Source organism: Catharus ustulatus, chromosome 21, assembly GCF_009819885.2.
Source record: "Catharus ustulatus isolate bCatUst1 chromosome 21, bCatUst1.pri.v2, whole genome shotgun sequence".
NCBI classification, from domain to species: domain Eukaryota; kingdom Metazoa; phylum Chordata; class Aves; order Passeriformes; family Turdidae; genus Catharus; species Catharus ustulatus.
In genome coordinates this window covers 1,222,388-1,239,042 of record NC_046241.1, presented here as the reverse complement: position 1 = coordinate 1,239,042, position 16,655 = coordinate 1,222,388, and the positions used below count along the sequence as shown (strand labels likewise).

General features: G+C 57.8%; 3 protein-coding genes across 4 annotated transcripts; all 3 read right to left on the bottom strand.

Annotated features, from left to right (window-relative positions):
• Window positions 1–688: 688 nt before the first annotated feature.
• On the bottom strand, window positions 689–2,007 carry HDHD3 (haloacid dehalogenase like hydrolase domain containing 3). Its single transcript, XM_033077814.2, has one exon. The coding sequence runs from the start codon at window positions 1,529–1,531 to the stop codon at window positions 815–817; it is 717 nt and encodes a 238-aa protein (XP_032933705.1). The 5' UTR covers window positions 1,532–2,007; the 3' UTR covers window positions 689–814.
• Window positions 2,008–2,098: 91 nt separating this feature from the next.
• ALAD (aminolevulinate dehydratase) lies at window positions 2,099–9,860 on the bottom strand. 2 transcript variants are annotated; one of them, XM_033077812.2, is made up of 12 exons: window positions 9,615–9,773; window positions 6,415–6,556; window positions 6,201–6,251; window positions 5,423–5,519; window positions 4,968–5,103; window positions 4,445–4,528; window positions 4,187–4,275; window positions 3,853–3,908; window positions 3,110–3,197; window positions 2,546–2,632; window positions 2,305–2,434; window positions 2,099–2,225 (listed from the first exon to the last, which is right to left on the bottom strand). In XM_033077812.2, exons 1-12 carry the CDS (start codon window positions 9,670–9,672, stop codon window positions 2,152–2,154), a joined length of 1,092 nt encoding a protein of 363 aa, XP_032933703.1. In that variant the 5' UTR covers window positions 9,673–9,773; the 3' UTR covers window positions 2,099–2,151. The 2 variants fall into 2 exon arrangements, with proteins under 2 accessions (XP_032933703.1, XP_032933704.1); XM_033077813.2 differs by lacking the exon at window positions 9,615–9,773 and adding an exon at window positions 9,788–9,860 and having other exon boundaries at window positions 2,100–2,225.
• Window positions 9,861–10,756: 896 nt separating this feature from the next.
• Window positions 10,757–14,717, bottom strand: POLE3 (DNA polymerase epsilon 3, accessory subunit). The gene is made up of 5 exons (XM_033077891.1): window positions 14,683–14,717; window positions 14,462–14,537; window positions 13,652–13,737; window positions 12,883–13,001; window positions 10,757–12,417 (listed from the first exon to the last, which is right to left on the bottom strand). Exons 2-5 carry the CDS (start codon window positions 14,525–14,527, stop codon window positions 12,257–12,259), a joined length of 432 nt encoding a protein of 143 aa, XP_032933782.1. The 5' UTR covers window positions 14,528–14,537; window positions 14,683–14,717; the 3' UTR covers window positions 10,757–12,256.
• Between the last annotated feature and the right edge of the window lie 1,938 nt (window positions 14,718–16,655).

Sequence of the window (16,655 nt, the reverse complement as noted above, 5' to 3'; positions counted from 1 at the left end):
CCCTTTGCAGAGCAGGGACAGTGCAGGAGGCTGTCCCCTATGGAAGAACCATGCTGGGACAAGGGCATTGCTGAGGGGCTGTGACCATGTCCAGGAGAGGAACAAGCAAAGAGCAGCAGAAAGCAAAACAGTGTCCCAAAGGAGTGGGGTTTGAATGTAACGTGGTGCAAACAGGGAGCTGATGGCAGCAGGCAGGAAGGAGAGATGTAGGCCTGAAGTTGAGCCAGAGAAAGGGGTTTAAAATAATCTTTGAATTATTATCTTTATTTCTCATTACTCAAAACAGTAAAGTTTGTTAATTGGAAATTCGTTAAGTGAAATTGCCCAGCTCCAGACTTTTTTGCCCACAGCAGGATACCTGCAGGCACCTCCTGCCTGCTCACTGCTGTTGGGAAGTGGGGTGAGGTGGCAAAGCTGGGGTACACTGAGGGTGCAGGGCCTGGGCAGGGGTGTCCTGGGTGCTCTGTGTGGGCAAACCTTCCCTGGGACAGGGCCAGCATTTACACTGGGGAATGCTTGAACCTGTCCCTGGGGTGACTGAGAAGGGATAAACCTCAGTATCTGCCTCCATCTCCTGCCAGCATGAGCCTCTAGAGTGACCCAGTCCCTAGCCCTGTTAGGGGAGGACACCACAACCGACCCTCTTCTGTGGTGTTTTTAGAGCCATACAACACACCTGCTCCACTGCTGGGTATCAGAAATGTTTTATTGCATCAACACTCCTCCTGCTCCATAGGCAGCTCAGACTTGGTGCAAGAAATCTGCCAGGCCAGTTCAGCAGTCGGCAGCAGCGCTGGTCCCCTCCGAACCGCAGCTACTCCATCTTGATGCGAGCCAGGAGGTGGCTGAGCGTGGGCAGGACGTGCTCGGGGGGCACCTCCGGGCCCGGGCCCTGGCCGGCCGGCCGCAGCAGGAAGCTGTGCATGCCCACGGCGCGGGCTGCCCGGTAATCCCGGCTGTAGTCATCGCCGATGTGAGCCGCCTGCTCGGGCCGGGCCCCGCCCAGCCGCAGCGCCTGCTCGAAGATCCGCCCGTCCGGCTTGGCGAAGCCCGCGGCCTCGGAGGTGAGCACGAACTCGAAGTGGTGCCGCAGGTTGCACTGCGAGAGGATGGCTTCCAGCCGGCTGTCGAAGTTGGACACGACTCCCATGCGGAAGCCGAGCTGGCGGCACCGGCTCAGAGTCTCGGCGGCTCCCGGCAGCATCTCCCAGGTGTGGGGGCTGCAGTAGTCACGGTAGAGCTTTTCTGCCAGCTTCGTCAGGGCTGCCTCGTCCTGCACGCCCGACAGCCTGAAGCTCTGCTTGATAACATCCAGCCACCACTGGCGGGAGCTGAGCCCCTGGCCGTGGCCGTAGTTGGGGAAATGCCGGCTCTGGGCTCCGTACACCTCCCGGAAGGAGCGCCCCAGAGCCTCGGGCTGCACCTGCAGGCCCTGGGCCCGGGCCTCGGCCGCATAGCCCTGGCCCACGGGCTGCCGCAGCCGCAGCAGCGTGTCCTTCACGTCCCAGGTCAGCAGGCGCAGCCGGAGCATGGCCTCAGCAGCGCCCGGGGACACAGCCGAGCCCCGCGGTGCCGCTCACATCAGAGCGCTGCGGGCACCCCGGCCCTATGCGCTCCTCAGTACGAGCGTCCCTCCGGCGGGGCTCAGGGCCCCTCTGCGGTCAGCACGGACACGGCAGGGAGGGCAAACCCTGCTCCGAGTGCCAGGGGCAAAGTCTGCCAGGCCGGGGCAGTGACACTCCCCACGTGGGTGCTGCAGACCGGGTGAGCTGGGGCACCGGGGTTGGATCCGGCTGGGGATGGGGGCACGGCCGGGATGTCCGGACTGGGAGCACCGCTGGAAGGCAGGTGCACGCTCGCGGTGTCCCCGCGGGTCCCGGAGGTGCGGGGCGGTGCCGGCGCTCACCGGGCCGAGCGCCGGGAACGCGGGGGGATGCGGGCTGGAGGAGCGGGCTGGGGGTGTGACAGTGCCGGGGCCCACCTGCGCCGCCGTCCGGAAATCCCTCCCCTCCCGGAAATCCCGCCCCTCCAGAAAAACCCGCCCATCCCGGCATTCCCTCCCCTCCAGAAAAACCCGCCCATCCCGGCATTCCCGCCCATCCCGGAAATCCCGCCCCTCCCGGAGATCCCGCCCAGCCGCCATGGCCGCGCTCAGTGCCGGCCCGCCGCCTCCCGCAGCCAGCGCAGCAGCTGTGGGGTGAAGTAGGTGATGATGATGTCGGCCCCTGCGGAGAGACGAGACGCTGGAGCCAGCCCGGGGGGACACGGGGGATAGAGAGGGGGACACGGGGGTCACAGCCTCACCTGCACGCCTGAAGGCCGTGATCGCCTCCTGCACGGCCGCCTCCAGGCTGAAGGCGCCGGCCTGCGCGCCGTGCCACAGCATGGCGAACTCCCCCGAGACGTGGTACACGGCCAGCGGGTGCGTGGGGTGCTGCGGGAGCGGGTGGGTGAGCGGCGGGGACAGCCCAGCCGCACCGCGCTGTGCCCTGCCCGCACACTGAGCCCACCGCCCAACCCACTGCCCTCCCTCCAGAGTCCTCACCCGAGCCTTGACGTCCCTCACGAGGTCCAGGTAGGGCATCCCCGGCTTCACCATCAGCATGTCTGCGCCCTCCCGCACGTCCCGGTCCTGCCACGGGACAAGAACAGCTTGTTTTGTCCCAGGATTTGGAGCTGGTGGTTGTGTTCCCCAGGAGGCTGTGAGCCCCTCATGGCCAAGGTGGCTGATGCTCCCCTCGCACACGAGGTGCCTGGGGAGAGCTGATGGCTTCGTGTCCCTGCCCCTGACACCCCAAGCCACAGCAGGGCATGGGGACAGCAACTGCACAGCTCCCAGTGCTCAGTCCTGGGGCACACACTGGGACCAGCTCTGCCAGCCTGATTGATGGGCCTTGTGTTTCTTTGGCTCATGGAAGGGGAAGACCCTTGACCATTTGCATCTTAACCTCTTGTTCAGCCCAAGCCCTGCAGGGTGTGATCACCCTGGCCCCATGTGAGGGTGTCCCACCCCACAGCTATAACCCCACATGCTACACTCACCCCACTGAGGGTGTCCCACCCCACACCCTACACTCACCCCACTCAGGGTGTCCCACCCCACACTCACCACAGCACGCACAGCCAGGCCCTGGGCGCCCGGGGGCAGTTGGTAACAGCGTCGGTCCCCAAAGGCAGGTTTGGACAGTGCCGCGTCCCTGCAGAGGGGCAGAGTGCAGGGGGTGAGGAACCTCTGCCTCACCCACAGCTTCAGAAACACGAGGAGAGGCCAGGACAAGCATCTGAGTCACTGAGCCACAAAAAAGGGGCACTCCTGATGCAGTTCAGCACCCAGGGATTGCTCTGGGAGGTCCTACAGGCCCAGGCTGGCTCTGGGAGCTGTTTCAACACCGACTGCCCTCCCCATGCCCAGAGACTGGGTAAAATCGTGTCAGGCTCTTTTCCAAGGTAGGTTCCTCGGGGGTATCCTGCCAGGCTGTTCTTGGGACAAGGTCTAACAGCTGACTAAGCTGAGGCTTGTCCCTGAAGTCACCCTGTGTGGCAACACTGACTGCTGTGACTCCTGAATGCTCCTGGAAGCTGCAGGCAGCTCCCTCTCTGCCTCCCTTGCCACCAGCACTGAGCAGGTGAAGAGTTGGAATGGAAGATCATCTTTCAGTGACCTTCCCATCAGCCAGTCTCTCCTGGGTACATTTGTCTCCTTTCTGCATGCAGAAGTAGGAGTAGGGTGCTGCAAAGTGACCAGTGTGGTCCCACATGCACCCCAGGCTCTGGGCAAGCCCCTTTCCCAAGGAACTCCCTGGGAATGCACTCCCAGCCAGCCTGGGCACACCTGGCTGAGGACAGACCCACCTGAAAGGGCCGTAGAAGCACGAAGCAAACTTGGCACTGTAGCTCATCACTGAGACCTGCAGGGCAGAGAGGGGCTGTGAGGGCTGGGAGCTCAGGGCCACATCCCGGTGCTGGGACAGGAGAGATTCCCTCCCACAGCTTTATCCTCCCCTGCCACAGGTCTGGTGCCTCACCATGCCTGGGCCCAGCCAAGGACATTACCCTGCTGTGTGTGTTGGGGCAGGGCAATGCCTGTGGCACCAAGAGGGGATTGCTCCTCTGCCACTTGCCGTGTCCTGCTGTACTGCAGCCTGCCATGGATGTGGCTCGTGGCACAGGCAGCTCCCTGGCTCACCTTGTTGCCCAGGTCGTTGGAGATCAGTGCCTGCTTGATGGCTGCAATGCGCCCATCCATCATATCCGAGGGAGCCACGATGTGGCAGCCTGCAGGGACACACAGGACAGGACAGGGATGTTGGGAAGCACCTGGGGCTTGGTGCTGCTTGGAACAGCACAGGGAGGGCAGGGGAGCACTCTCAGTTAGAGCCAGGCCCAGTGTGCTTCTGGGTCTGCCCAAAGCCAGAGTGGGCTGGCACTGCCCAGGGCTCCCCACCTGCTTTGGCATAAGCCAGCGCCACCTCCGCCAGCCGCTGGCAGCTGAGCTCATTCTGGATGGTGCCATCTTCACGCAGGATGCCTGGGAGACAAACCTGGGGTTACACAGGGGAGGGACAGCTGGTGCTCAGTCCCAGGGGAGTGTGGCTTTGGGGACAAGCTGTGGAGATGCTCAGAGCAGCAGTGGGGAACTTGATCTGTTAAGGGAGGTGGATAAGGACCAGGAGCCCTCTGGGGACTGGACACAGCATGTGGGTGCTCCAGGGAAGGGAAGGCACAGACGGGGGACATGGAGAGGTGCTCAGGCTCAGGGGGCCTGAGGGAGGGTCTGAACCACCCATGCCTCCTACCCTGTGGTAAAAACCCAGGAGAGGTTGCTCAGGTTCAACTACACCAGTACAGGGAAACCAAGTCTTGAAGCAGGAGTTGGCCAGACCCTGAGCAGAAAATGGCAAATCCTAGAGACTCCCAGAGGCAGGAAAAGGTGCAGAGTGCAGCCCAGCACCACAGCCTGTGCTCACCACAGTGCCCATGCGAGGTGTAAGGGCACAGGCAGACATCACAGGCAATCAGCAGCTCTGGGAAGGTGGAGCAGATCTTCCTGATGGCCTGGATGGCAGGAGTGCCCTCGGCATCAGCAGCAGAGCCTCTCTCATCCTGTGAAGGCAGAAACACCTCAGCATGCACAGCTGACACTTCCCAGCTCCTCTGTGGCAGCAGTGCTGCCCAGGAAGCATTTCCTGAGCTGTGGGACCCCACTGAGGGAAAAGGGAGTTGGGCAGCTAGGGCAGGTTTTGGGGCCACCTGTAGAGCTCTGGGGACTTTCCGGGTGTCACTGCAATATCCCATCCCTATCTGCTGTGCTGAGTGAGACCCTGAACTGCTCCTGTTTGATCAGGAGACCACCCCCCACCCAGCCCCACATTGCTGTGACAGCCCTGTGGCTGTCCCAGCACCTCCACACACATGCACTGACCTTGTGGACCTTGCTGGGCACCCCAAAGATGAGCACACACTTGAGGCCGTCTTCGACAAGGGGCCGCAGCATCCCCTCCAGCTTGTTCACTCCATACCTGGGCAGGGCAAAGGGAAGCAACTGCCAGGCACCCAGACCTGCCCTGGCACTGGCATACTGCCCTGTGAGCAATCCAGCATCACCAGGCAGTGGCTGGAGCTACAGGGGAGGTGTTGCCTGAACACTGGGAGGAACAATCTGAGCCCTTATCTGGGGCTCCAGGAACACTATCTGCCCAGCATGGACAGTGCTCTGGAGGGATGGGCAGACCCTGCCCTTGGATCCCTTATCTTGGTGTCCCTGGTGCAGATCCAGCCCACTTTCCCATCACAACACTCCTGCCCAAAGCCCTGCTGATGTGGCAGCAGATGCAAGGGGAGCTGCCAGTCCAGTAGGATCCAATGCAGGGCCCAATCCCACATCCTTGCAGGGGTATTCTGGCTGCTGCTGGACACCCTGTTCACTTCCAGCCTCCCTGTGTGCCCAGCCCAGCCTGGGAGTACTCTGGGGGAGAGCCAGAGCCTGGTGCTGTCCCTCCCAGAACTGACACTTCTCCAGCATTTGCTCCATGATTCCCTCCACTCCCTTAGCTGATGAACATTCCCACCTTGCCTGGTGCTGAAGGATCTCCAAAGCAGGAACCAGAGGGTTGGAAGCTGCTCCCTGCCTCATGCTCAGGACATAAATGAACCCTCCCCAGATACAGAGCACAGCAGTGACTGGGGGGGTCGATTCTTACCTGGCTTGTCCAGGAAGGCTGGGAATTGGCTCCACGGCATCAGGGCTGTCACTGTGGGAGGTGGATGGGACAGGACATGAGCACTCAGTGTGAGAGGGAAGCCTCTCTCCCAGACTTGTCCACAGGAATTTTGAACCCATTCAAGAGCTCAGGGGGCTGCAGTGATGGGCCCAGCCCATGGCCATCCCTGCCCCGAGAGCTGGGGCTCACTCACGTGACAAAGATGGGGTAGATGAGGTTGGAGGCATCGAAGGTGGTGGCTGTGCACTGCCAGGAGCGCAGCACAGGGTGGAAGTAGCCGCTGTGGAGAACGGAGTCTGCCTGCATGGTGGGCTCTGCTGGCAGGGAAGGAGATTCTGAAACACCAAAACAAACCAGTGGGGCCCTGGTGAGCTGCTGCTCTTGGCAGTGAGGAGGGGCTGGGATCCAGGCTGCAGGACTGCCCCTGTCCCATGCCAGGGTCATCCATGAGCTCCAGCCCACCCACCCTGGGCACCCTGGGGTGCAGTTGCAGTTGCAGCACTGCCCATCCCATTAACAGGGGCATCAGTGACTCTTCCCCACAAACCTCCCAGTTCTATGCAGGAAACCCCCATTTCCAGCCAGTGACAACCTCCCCCAGCAGAATAATGCTCACCCTCTGCAGGCTCCTTTTCCTGAGCCCCAAGAGGGTCATTGTTCATTCATTTTACTTTTCCTAAGTGCTGAGAAATGGTGTGACAGTTTTTATATGGAGAGGATACAGAGCTGCTCTGTGTGATCTTTAAGGTCCCTTCCAACTCAAACCATTCCATGATTCCATGTAGCACCACATATTTATGGCTGCAGTGTGAAGGTGCAGTTACAGAAGAGTAGGGACACTGGAGAAAGAGGCACAGGACCATCCAGGGCTCTAAAGCTATCACACAACTCTCAGTTACACAAATCCAGTGGCCACTTACTGCTGAAGGAAAACTGTGGAGTTGGGCAAAACTGATTTCAGAGATAACAAAATTCACACATAAATCAATCATTAGCTATCTCATGGTTGAAGCTTCTTTCGTAGCAATGTTTTATTCTCTAGCAGATCTAGTAGTAATTCTGTGATCAGACCAATAAGAATTACGTTTCCATGAGGGCTCAATTCCCACTACCACGTTGGATGTGATGGAAGGGGCCGTGGGAAGGGAGCTCTCCTGGGACAAGCTGCAGTGCAGAGGAACAGCTGCACAGCCCAAACAAGGGACTGTTTGTGCAGAGCAGCTCCAAGGACTTCTGGCTGCTCACACAGGGCCACATCCCCTAAACACCCTGTTCACAGCAGCTCAGGTGCCCTGGGAGACAAAGTAAAGTTCCTGCTGAAGAGCAGGATTTTTGGAAGCTGAGGGAGGTGGGCAGGAGCAGAGCTGAGATGGGATTCTGAAAGAGCAGGTGGATTCCTGTGAGTATCCTGGGCAGGACAGGGCTTCCCTAGGGAGATGGAGCAGCAGGAGGATGGGACCCATCTCAGGGGAGCAGCCTTGGTCCCATCCCAGGAGGGATTCCCCAGGCATTAAACCTTGCTGACCCCCAGCCTGCATCCAAACACCAGGAGTGGAATCAGAGTCTCTGTGGAGGCACAGCTCCCAGCTCCCAGCACAGGATCCAGGGGAAAGCGTTTTACACTAGCACCCATAACACCAGCCAGTAAAAGATCTGGGCAGGAGATGGCTCAGTTCTTCTGGAAAACCTTTAATATGAGGTGTTTCACCTATTTTACACACTAAAGACCCTTAAGATGTTCTAATATGGAGCCAAACTCTGTCACAGCATCCCAGCGCACAGGACACTTGGAACAAAGGGGAATTGTGTTCAGTCCAGGCCTGGAATCGAGCCCCTCACACCCCAAGGAATCGCTGCTGCCTGGGCATGAGGAAAGGCCCCTCTTGGTCAGAGGCTCACACATATAAAAGCCCTGAATAAAAACATCAGGTGGTGCTGGTGGGGGATGCAGAGCAGCTGACGGGCACACTGGCAGTGCCATGGCATCCCTTGGCAAGTCATTTTTAGCCCTTGGAACGCTGCCACCCCAGTCCTTACTCAGGGAAGGGGACAGCCCCCGGTGAACCGGAGCTGGCAGCTCCAGCAGGCGCCTGGCTCCAGGCAGGGCTCCAGGCAATGGCAAACAAAGGGCTCAGTGAACAAAACCCACCTCGAGAATCCAAAAAATGCTTTCAACAGTTAATCCCACCAGAGGGAGGGGAGGGGGCCGGGTGGGACCGGAGGCACCTGACTGGATGGGACAGATAGAGGCCACAGCTCCAAAACTGCGCTCTGGAGCGAGAAGGAGACGGCACCGGGTGGGATTGGAGAGCCAAGATAAGAGCGGGACGGGCGGGTCCCAGGCTGCCGGGCCGGGCCCTCCTTCCCAGCCCCACGGCCAGGACAAGCTGCTGCCCATGCAGGGCACGAGGGCACCGAGGTGGCACAGCCGGGACATCGGGGAGGGAGGGCTGCAGGAGTGTGGCAATGGGGACATTGCGCCACCCGCCGCGCCCCGGGCTGGGGCTGCTCCCCCGAGATCCCGCAGGGTTCACGGCACAGCAAATTAACCTTTCCTCAACATCCAAGGCCCAAACTTCTTTCTAAAGCTCTTTGCCCCGCGCACGCCAGAGGAGTTCAAGGACAGGTCGGCAGCAGAGCGGCTTCACCTTTGCTCCTTCGCACTGGGGCCGGCCCAAAGCCGCAGCACCCGAACCTGCCACTCGATCCTACCACCCCAACCTGCCACCCCATCCTGTCACCCGAATCTGTCACCCGAACCTGTCACCCGAACCTGCCACCCGAACCGCTGCCCGGGGCCCTCGCTGCTCTCGAGGGACGGGAAGCGTCTTCCCAAGGGAGAACCCGGCACACGCCGGCCCTTGGCACCGGCACCGACAGGACAATTTTCGGGGACAGGCTGGAGCCAGAGCCGGAGCTGCTCCCGCTCCCGACAGCCCCGCACGAGCTGGGAGGGTTTGTTCCCTCCCGTCTCATCCTGGCAGCAAGAGGTGCCAAGCGTTTCAGAACACACAGGCACACGTGGCCTCAGACGTGAGCACAACTATTCAGGCAAATCTCAGGGACACGCGAACTCCCAAAATCCCAGCTGGGGACGGACCGGGGTGTCCTAGGAAAGCGGAGCTCCCCAGGCAGACGTCGGAGCCATGGGTTAATTAAGAGCCACTAACGAAGGTCAAGCTGTTAGGGCAGGTTTCCCTCTCCAGGATGGCAACGGGGATGCTCAGGGGTCTGGAATTACACCCCAGGACAGGCGGGAGCTCGGGACCGACGCCAGCGCGCAGCATCACACGCTGCTCGGTGCGTCCCTCCCCGTTGCCACGGTTACCGAGCAAAAACGAAGCAAAAACCGAGCAAAAATGAGCAAAACCTGGGTCGTCCTTGCTACGTTACCCGGGGCTGCCCTTCCTGCCTGCAGCCAAGCGCGGCCGGGCCCCGTCCCTGGAGCCATTCCCCGGCAGCCCTGCAAGGGGCCGAGGTCGGACACCGTAGGAGGGGCGGACGCCCCAGCCCCAGCTCCGGTGTCTGCTCCCAGCCCCGGTCCCGGTCCCGATCCCGGCACTCACCGATCGCCGTGTCCGCTCCGGCCGTGCGACAGTGCCCGCTGGGTTTGCATAACCCCGCCCCCTAATCAGCATAGCCCCGCCCAGCGGAGGGGCTGGCGGGAAAGGCGGCGCGGGGGAACGGGGGCGGCGGCGGAGCGGGGATTTGGGGATGGGCCTGGGGGGGGCACGGGGCACGGCCTGGGGGTGCTGCCATGGCCCTGGGTGCTGGGGCCGAGCAATCCAGTTCCGGGTGCTGTAGGGGCACCTGGAGCCAGGTCTGGGGGTGCTGCAGGGGGACTCAGAGGCAGAGTTTGGGGTGCTGAGGGGGGCATGGAGCAGAGTTTTGCGGTCCAGTTCTAGGGTGCTGTGTGAGGACCTGGAGCCAGGTTTTAGGATTCCAGAGTGGCTGGGGCAGGGCATTGGGGTGCTGTGAGGGTTTGGAGTGCCGGAGTGTTTGGTTTAAGGAGCATGGCTGGGAGGTTGTGCTGGTGTGGAGCAGGGTTTTGGGGTGCTGCAGAGGCACCTGGAGCTGGGCTTTGGGGTGCTGCGGGTCTGCCAGGCCCAGGGAAACCCAGACCCCTGCCTTGGTCTCTCAGAGCAGGGGAGATGCCAGGATCAGGTTCAGTGCAGGACATTCTGCAGCTCCCCCACCCTGGCTCACTCCAGTGCAGAAACCCTGGATCCAGATCCTGGATCTTCTCCCCAGCCTAGGGCTTCTCCCTGGATCAAGGGTGAGCTGAAGGCTCCTGCCCTCAGCGGACATCAGTGACCTGGAAATCCCCTTGTTCTTTCCAGTCTCTACAGTTCCCTCCCTCCTCTCACATGGAGGCCAGGCTGCAGCAGCCTTCATCCTCCCCTCATCCTCCTCCACGGCAGCTGCTCCAGAAACCATTTCCCAGAGCATTTCCTGCTGCCTTGGCTGCATGCTCCCATTTCACTTATGCAACCACAACCTGCTGATTTTATAACTGGCTGAAATAGGAGACTCCATTTCTGTAAAAAACAAAATCTGGCTTTTATTTAGATCTGGTTCCCTTCTGGAATATGCACCCCAGATATGTGCTGAAGAGAGAGAGAAAAAAAAAAAAAGAGAGAGGAAAAGAGCTGAAAGGTGGGTGCTTATCAGAGGTGTTGGGAACACATCATCATTTCAGGCTTTCCACAGCCTGATTGAATGCCAGCAGAAACTAGACAGGAGAACATCTGTGTTGGTTCAGTTCTTTTCAGAAGCTGGGTTTGTGTGTGTGAAAATCCAGTGTGCCAGAAAAGCAGGAAGGCAGGGTGCTTCTTGTGGGTAGCTGCCACCATTTTTTGGATTCCAGGATTCCTCACAAGTGCTATTTTAAAACTGCACATCATCAAAACTTGGGGGTTTTAAATGTACCTAAAACTTTCTGAGGGAGAAAGGCATCAGAACTAAGAGTTCAATGGAAAAGCACAAACCTAGACTAGCACAAGGGATACCTACAACCTCTCAACCCTTCTTTTTTGCAGGACCCTTTTTTAAAGCCACATGGGCCCCCTGGGTGGGAGCACCCTGCCCCTGCTGCCCTCCCAGAGGCATCTGTGTCCCTGGGATGACCAGCAAAGGCTACAGAGGGACCTTGGATGCAATCAGCTCATTCCAACTAGGAAAAGGAAAAAACATCCACCATGATTAACCACTCTGTTCTACCACATCTCAGCTTACTGCAGGAGCTGCTGCTACAGGGGGACAGGTGACACCACCACACCCAAGTGCCACCACTGACCTGTCACACCCCCAGCACTGCACAAAGTCACCTGTTTTCAGCCCTGCTCCAAATTTTAGCCCTTCATTGTGCTTTAGGTTTTAAATAATCTCTTTGTCTCTCAGGGCTCTCAAAGACACTTTCAGTGTAGTTTCCACCGTCAGCACCGTGCGTTTTTCAGATTTGGGTTAGTTTGGGTGAGTCAGTGAGTGAGCTCATGGTCCCTGTACTGCCACCCTGTGCTGCTGCTCAGGCTGAAGGACACAGTGTCACTGTCACAGTACTGCAGGGAGAGAAGGCACAGCCAGGATGCAAGGAAACAAAAGGAAAAAAACAAATCACTTGGATCAAAAGCTTCATAGTGCAGCTTCTGAGCCCCTGGACACCACTACCTACATTCTACACCCCAAGTGATCTATGAATGATCTACTGGGTTCAGCCCCTCATAGTCAAGAGTCTAATGTTCTCCTGGCCAGTTTCTGCATTGAGCACCCACCAGTTCTTTTTGCCTCTCTTTCGGAGGCAGCCCAGCATCAAAAGCTCAGGTAGTGCCCGCCCAGGGCCTGGAGAGGGCCAATCCCCCCAGGCACAAGGAGGAGCCACCCTGCCACAGGAAAAGCTTCAGCACGACTCCTTTATGTACAAAATACAGGCCAAAAGGGACAGGCCACAGAGGGGCAGTACAAAGCTCGAATGGAACCAGCCAGGTTGATTTATAGCGTCCCTCTGAGCACACCCCAGCCCCTGCCCACCAGCGAGCTCAGTTGTCCACCTCTTCCTCATCGTTTGGTTCTTCCTCCTCCATCCTTTCATCATCATCATCATTGTCCTCCTCTCGGCTCTTATCTTGCTCCTCTGAGTCTGCCTTCTTGTCTTTATCTTTCCTGGCCTCTTTCTTTCCTTTCTGCTCACGCCTGTAAACTGGAGGAGAGGGAACAGTGAGGGCTCGGCGCTGGCATGGACAGGTCGGTGGCTGAGGTCCAATGTCCACTTGCTCTCCCGGCTTTTGAGGGGAGCAGGGAACTCAGAGCACAACTCACCCTATGAGCTGAGCTGTGCTGAGCAGCTCCATAGGAAATCAGGTTAAATTTCAGCAGAAAAATGCTGAAAAGGATGCAGGAGGTCACATTTACAGGCAGCACCTACGGCTCTCCTTAGATAAACATAATAGGGGAGTGAGAGCAGATGAGATGATTTCTCAATCCTCATCAGTTGTGCAATAATGTTATCCCAGTCCCGTTAAGGTGCACATTAGTTATTCCCCAGGCAAACTGCAGTGTAGGATGCTGGGCAAAGAGAAGAGAAACAAGACAGGCAATAAGTGTTGCTTGTCCAGCGTTTGAGTGGTGCCTCTCAGAGTCCCTGGACACCCACAGAGCACGGTACCTTCCAGGGATTCCTTCAGAGGGGCCACGAATCTCTGGAACTCCATCTCCTCCATGGCAGAGAGCACATCCCCAGCATTCAGGGTTTTCCTCTTCCCCTTCATGGCAAAGTTATTTGCGCTAGGCAGAATGAAAAAGAGAGATAATTGGGAACTGTTAACAATTCCATCTTGTTTACTGAGGTCATAAGCAACTTTAAAAAGCTGTCCTCTAAAGATTTAGGGCTTTTTTTTATCATTTACTAAAGGAGATTTGAGACACTTCTGTTTACACTGGCTGTCTGTGCTTTCCCACAGTGTTAGTTTCTGCTTGCACAGACCTTTCTACAAGCAGAAGGAGAAAGCCTGAACCTTGGCTGTGACAGTTCCACACAGCCCTGGAGCACCTGACACTAGAAAAGCGACTGCCTGCAGCAAATATGCCAAGCCACCCCAAAAATGTGACTGTGTCCTCTGTGGCAGCTCTTGCCCTAACACAGCTTTGTGATGAAGAGCCTGAAAGTGCGTCAAGTGCTCCTGCCTTTGCCAGGAAGGCTGTGCAACCAAGCTCTAAGGTTAATGACAGTTTGGAACCCCTCTTTTTGGGACATGGCTGTGTCCAGAGCCCAGCTACCTTCCCGTGAGCTGCTCTGGAAAGTCCAAACCCACCTGCTGCAGCCTGGTTTATTTATATAAAGAGACATTACAGAAAACAACAGTGGGAGAGTCCCCAGGTCAGCAGAGGTGAATTATCAATCAGGGGCCCCAATGAGTGCTGCACCAAGTCCTTACCATGATGTTGCATATAGCACAAACACACTCGCTGCTCGGGAGATTGCGCTCCGGGCTTCTTTGGAAATATTGACTCCGTCAGGAAGCTGAAAAACAAATCCTTTATCAGCAGCTGCTAAAAATAACTTAAACTCACATAATTCACCTGTAAGTTTGTTAAAGCTCTCAGAGGGCTCAGAAGAAGTGGGAACTGCTCTGGAGTGCTGTCACAGGAGCTCTGCTCCCAGGTGCAAGCCAAGGGCAGTAGGAATGTGTCCCTCAAAAGCACAGAGCTGAGCAGAAGCTCAGTGACTCCGGTGTTTGGGCTGGCCACTGTCTCCCGGGTAAGTCATCCTGTGACCACCCAGCTCCTGACATGCCTGCCAAGCCCAGACCCACTCAGCAACACCTCACAGCTCCACACCAAACATACTAAATTAACTATTGTGAATTATTCTGGATCTGTATATAGACGTGGACTCGCGTGCTGAGGTTCTGGGGAGCCTGGTTCTGACAGTACCACTGCGAGCCGGCCGAGATGCACGGCTGGAGCATCCCCTGGGGCACTGCTGGAGTGCCACAGCCCCGGTACCCAGGGGGGACAGCGCAGGGCAGAGCCCGGGCCGGGACACAGCACGGGCCGGGACACAGCACGGGCCGGGACACAGCACGGGCCGGGACACCACAGCACGGGCCGGGACACAGCACGGGCCGGGGCCGCGATCTCCTGGCGCCGGGGCCGGGCTCTCGAGAGGCCGGGATGTCCCGGGGCCAGGGTCTCCAGGGTCTCCAGACTCCCCGCTCCGCTGGGCCGCGGGGCCCGGCACCCACCGCCTCCTTGATGATGCGGGTGATGACGGCGTTGGGCAGGTTCAGGTCCTCCGGTCTCTCCGCCATCCTGGGCCTCCTGCAAGGCACACGCGGCGTCAGGGGCGCGGGGCTGGGGGGATCCCAGCGGGACAAGGGGATCGCGTCTGGACAGGGAGAGCCCCTCAGGACAGGGGGAGCCCCTGAGCACACGGGGTCTCGCAGGAATCCCGGCCCCGCCGTACCCAGCCCGGCCGAGCCCAGCCCGCGCTCCGCCGCCGCCCCGCCCCGCCCCGCCCGCTCCCGGCGCGCACCGCGGGCCGGCCCCGGCGGCGGGAAATGGCGGCGGCGTGAGGGAGCGGGGGAGAGGTACGGGGAGGAGAGGCAGGAACGGGAACGGCACACGGGTGGGCATGGCTAGAGATGGAGATGCGAGTGTAGGGACAAGTGTAGGTGTAGGGCCAGGTGACCGGAGAGGGACAGGTTCAGGTTTGGGTGATGGGACAGGTTCAGGTATAGGTGAAGGGACAGGACAGGTTCAGGTGTAGGTGAAGGGACAGGGACAGGTGCAGGTTCCAGTGTAGATAAAGGGACAGGTTCAGGTGTAGGGGGTTACTCCACGGTCACTGGGGATTCCTGGGGGCTGAGGGCTATGAGCAGAGCAGGGCACAGGGGCAGCCTGGCCATGGGGAGCTGGTGGAGCCCTGGGGCACAGCTGTGGGGATGTTCTGGGATCCTCCGGTACCCTTGTGATCCCCAAGACTCCCTCTAACACTGTCTGACACTGCTGGCACTAAGCACTAAGGCTGTGTCCTTGGCCAAGAGCGTGTGTTGCTGACAAAGTGACAAAGTTCCAGCCTCTGCACCCATGCAGATATAGAACTACTTCACTTATTTGTGCATTTTTAGCAAATTAATGTTCATTGGCTCTAATGGCTAATTACATAATTCTCTTTGTTATTTAGCATTTTTTCTGCTCTTGGTTGTTAATTTCTCACTCTTCATGCTATTCTGGTCCATGTACTTCATTAGTTTTATAATCTTTTTCTCAGTCAGGGAATCTCCCAACTTTCCAGGCCTCAATCTCTTCTACATTTTCTGCTTACTCCAGCACCCTTGAAGGTCATAAATTTAAACTCCCAGATGTCCAATCTCCAACTCCTGGCTTTGTTTATTGAAGCTTGTCAGGGTTACTTTTAGCAAACTTGAGTTTTTGGTTACTTAGTGATCAAAGTAGTTGTAAGAGCCTGTGAAGAAACTTAATTAGGGCTACCTGAAAGTGGGCACTGCTTGCAATTAATGAAAACAATTAGTTAGGAAAGTTACATCATTTCCAACAGGAAATAACAGCTGTTTTCTGCCACACTGGTTTCTGGCCTCTTCCCTTGTTGCTGTGTGAGGGCACAGGTCCTGTGAGCTCCTCCATCACTGCCCCACTGACCCCATGCCTGGCCTAAACTCTGTAATTCCATGAGACTTTATCCCTGTTGATAACCTGACCAGGTCATTAAGTAAACTCAGAGTGCAAGAAGGCAGATTAATTAGGTGCTGTGTTGGGGTGGTTCTTGAAATTGTGAGTAGTGGTGGACAGCACAGTTCTTTTCCATGGAAAATGGGAGTTTTCTATTATCAAGGGCAGTGTTACTGTTGTAGGGAGAGTTCACAGGAGCTTGTGAGCCCAGGTAAAGGTAACTGTGGTGGATATAATGCTGTGCTGGGAGAAGCACACCAAGTACAGGGCCAGGCCTGTGTGAGCCCTGGGTGACTGTTCCAGGATTAATAAAACTCCATCCCTGCTGTACCAATTGTGTGTGAGTTTTGTTTTTAGCTCCTTTCCATGTGCTCTGTTGTTAACCCTGGCTGCTGGGTGTCCCTGGGCAGGTGTGGCAGTGGGGAGGCTGCATTCACATGTGGCACATTGAGCTGCTGTGACAGTGACCATGACAGACTCAGATCCTGGACAGGCAGGTGGCTCAGAGCTGTTGGAGCCCTTGGGAGCCACTGCTGCTCATTTTGGTTTCTTTTTTTTTAGAGCTTGAGGTGTTTTTGTCCATAACCTGAGAGCCAAGGGAGGTGGTGGTGTGGGACTGCCTGGGGAAGGGCTGGGATGGAGCAGAGGCAGGAATGGGGCTGCCCAAATCCAGGGGTGTGGCCCCAAGCTGCCCTATCCACCAGCAAAGCCTGGGCTGGGACCATCCAGCTCCGTGTGTCTTCTTGA

What these genes read in the sequence shown, in the direction of transcription:
- HDHD3 (XM_033077814.2), bottom strand. Translation starts at nt 1,531, where the DNA reads ATGCTCCGGCTGCGCCTGCTGACCTGGGACGTGAAGGACACGCTGCTG.
- ALAD (XM_033077812.2), bottom strand. Translation starts at nt 9,672, where the DNA reads ATGGCTCCAGGGACGGGGCCCGGCCGCGCTTGGCTGCAGGCAGGAAGG. An exon ending in CCAACGACCTGGGCAACAAG is followed by an intron (nt 3,909 to 4,186) that starts GTGAGCCAGGGA and finishes TCTGCCCTGCAG; the next exon opens with GTCTCAGTGATGAGCTACAG. An exon ending in TGCTTCTACGGCCCTTTCAG is followed by an intron (nt 3,198 to 3,852) that starts GTGGGTCTGTCC and finishes GCCCCTCTGCAG; the next exon opens with GGACGCGGCACTGTCCAAAC.
- POLE3 (XM_033077891.1), bottom strand. Translation starts at nt 14,527, where the DNA reads ATGGCGGAGAGACCGGAGGACCTGAACCTGCCCAACGCCGTCATCACC. An exon ending in CCCGCATCATCAAGGAGGCG is followed by an intron (nt 13,738 to 14,461) that starts GTGGGTGCCGGG and finishes TTTGTTTTTCAG; the next exon opens with CTTCCTGACGGAGTCAATAT. An exon ending in GTGCTATATGCAACATCATG is followed by an intron (nt 13,002 to 13,651) that starts GTAAGGACTTGG and finishes CATTCTGCCTAG; the next exon opens with CGCAAATAACTTTGCCATGA.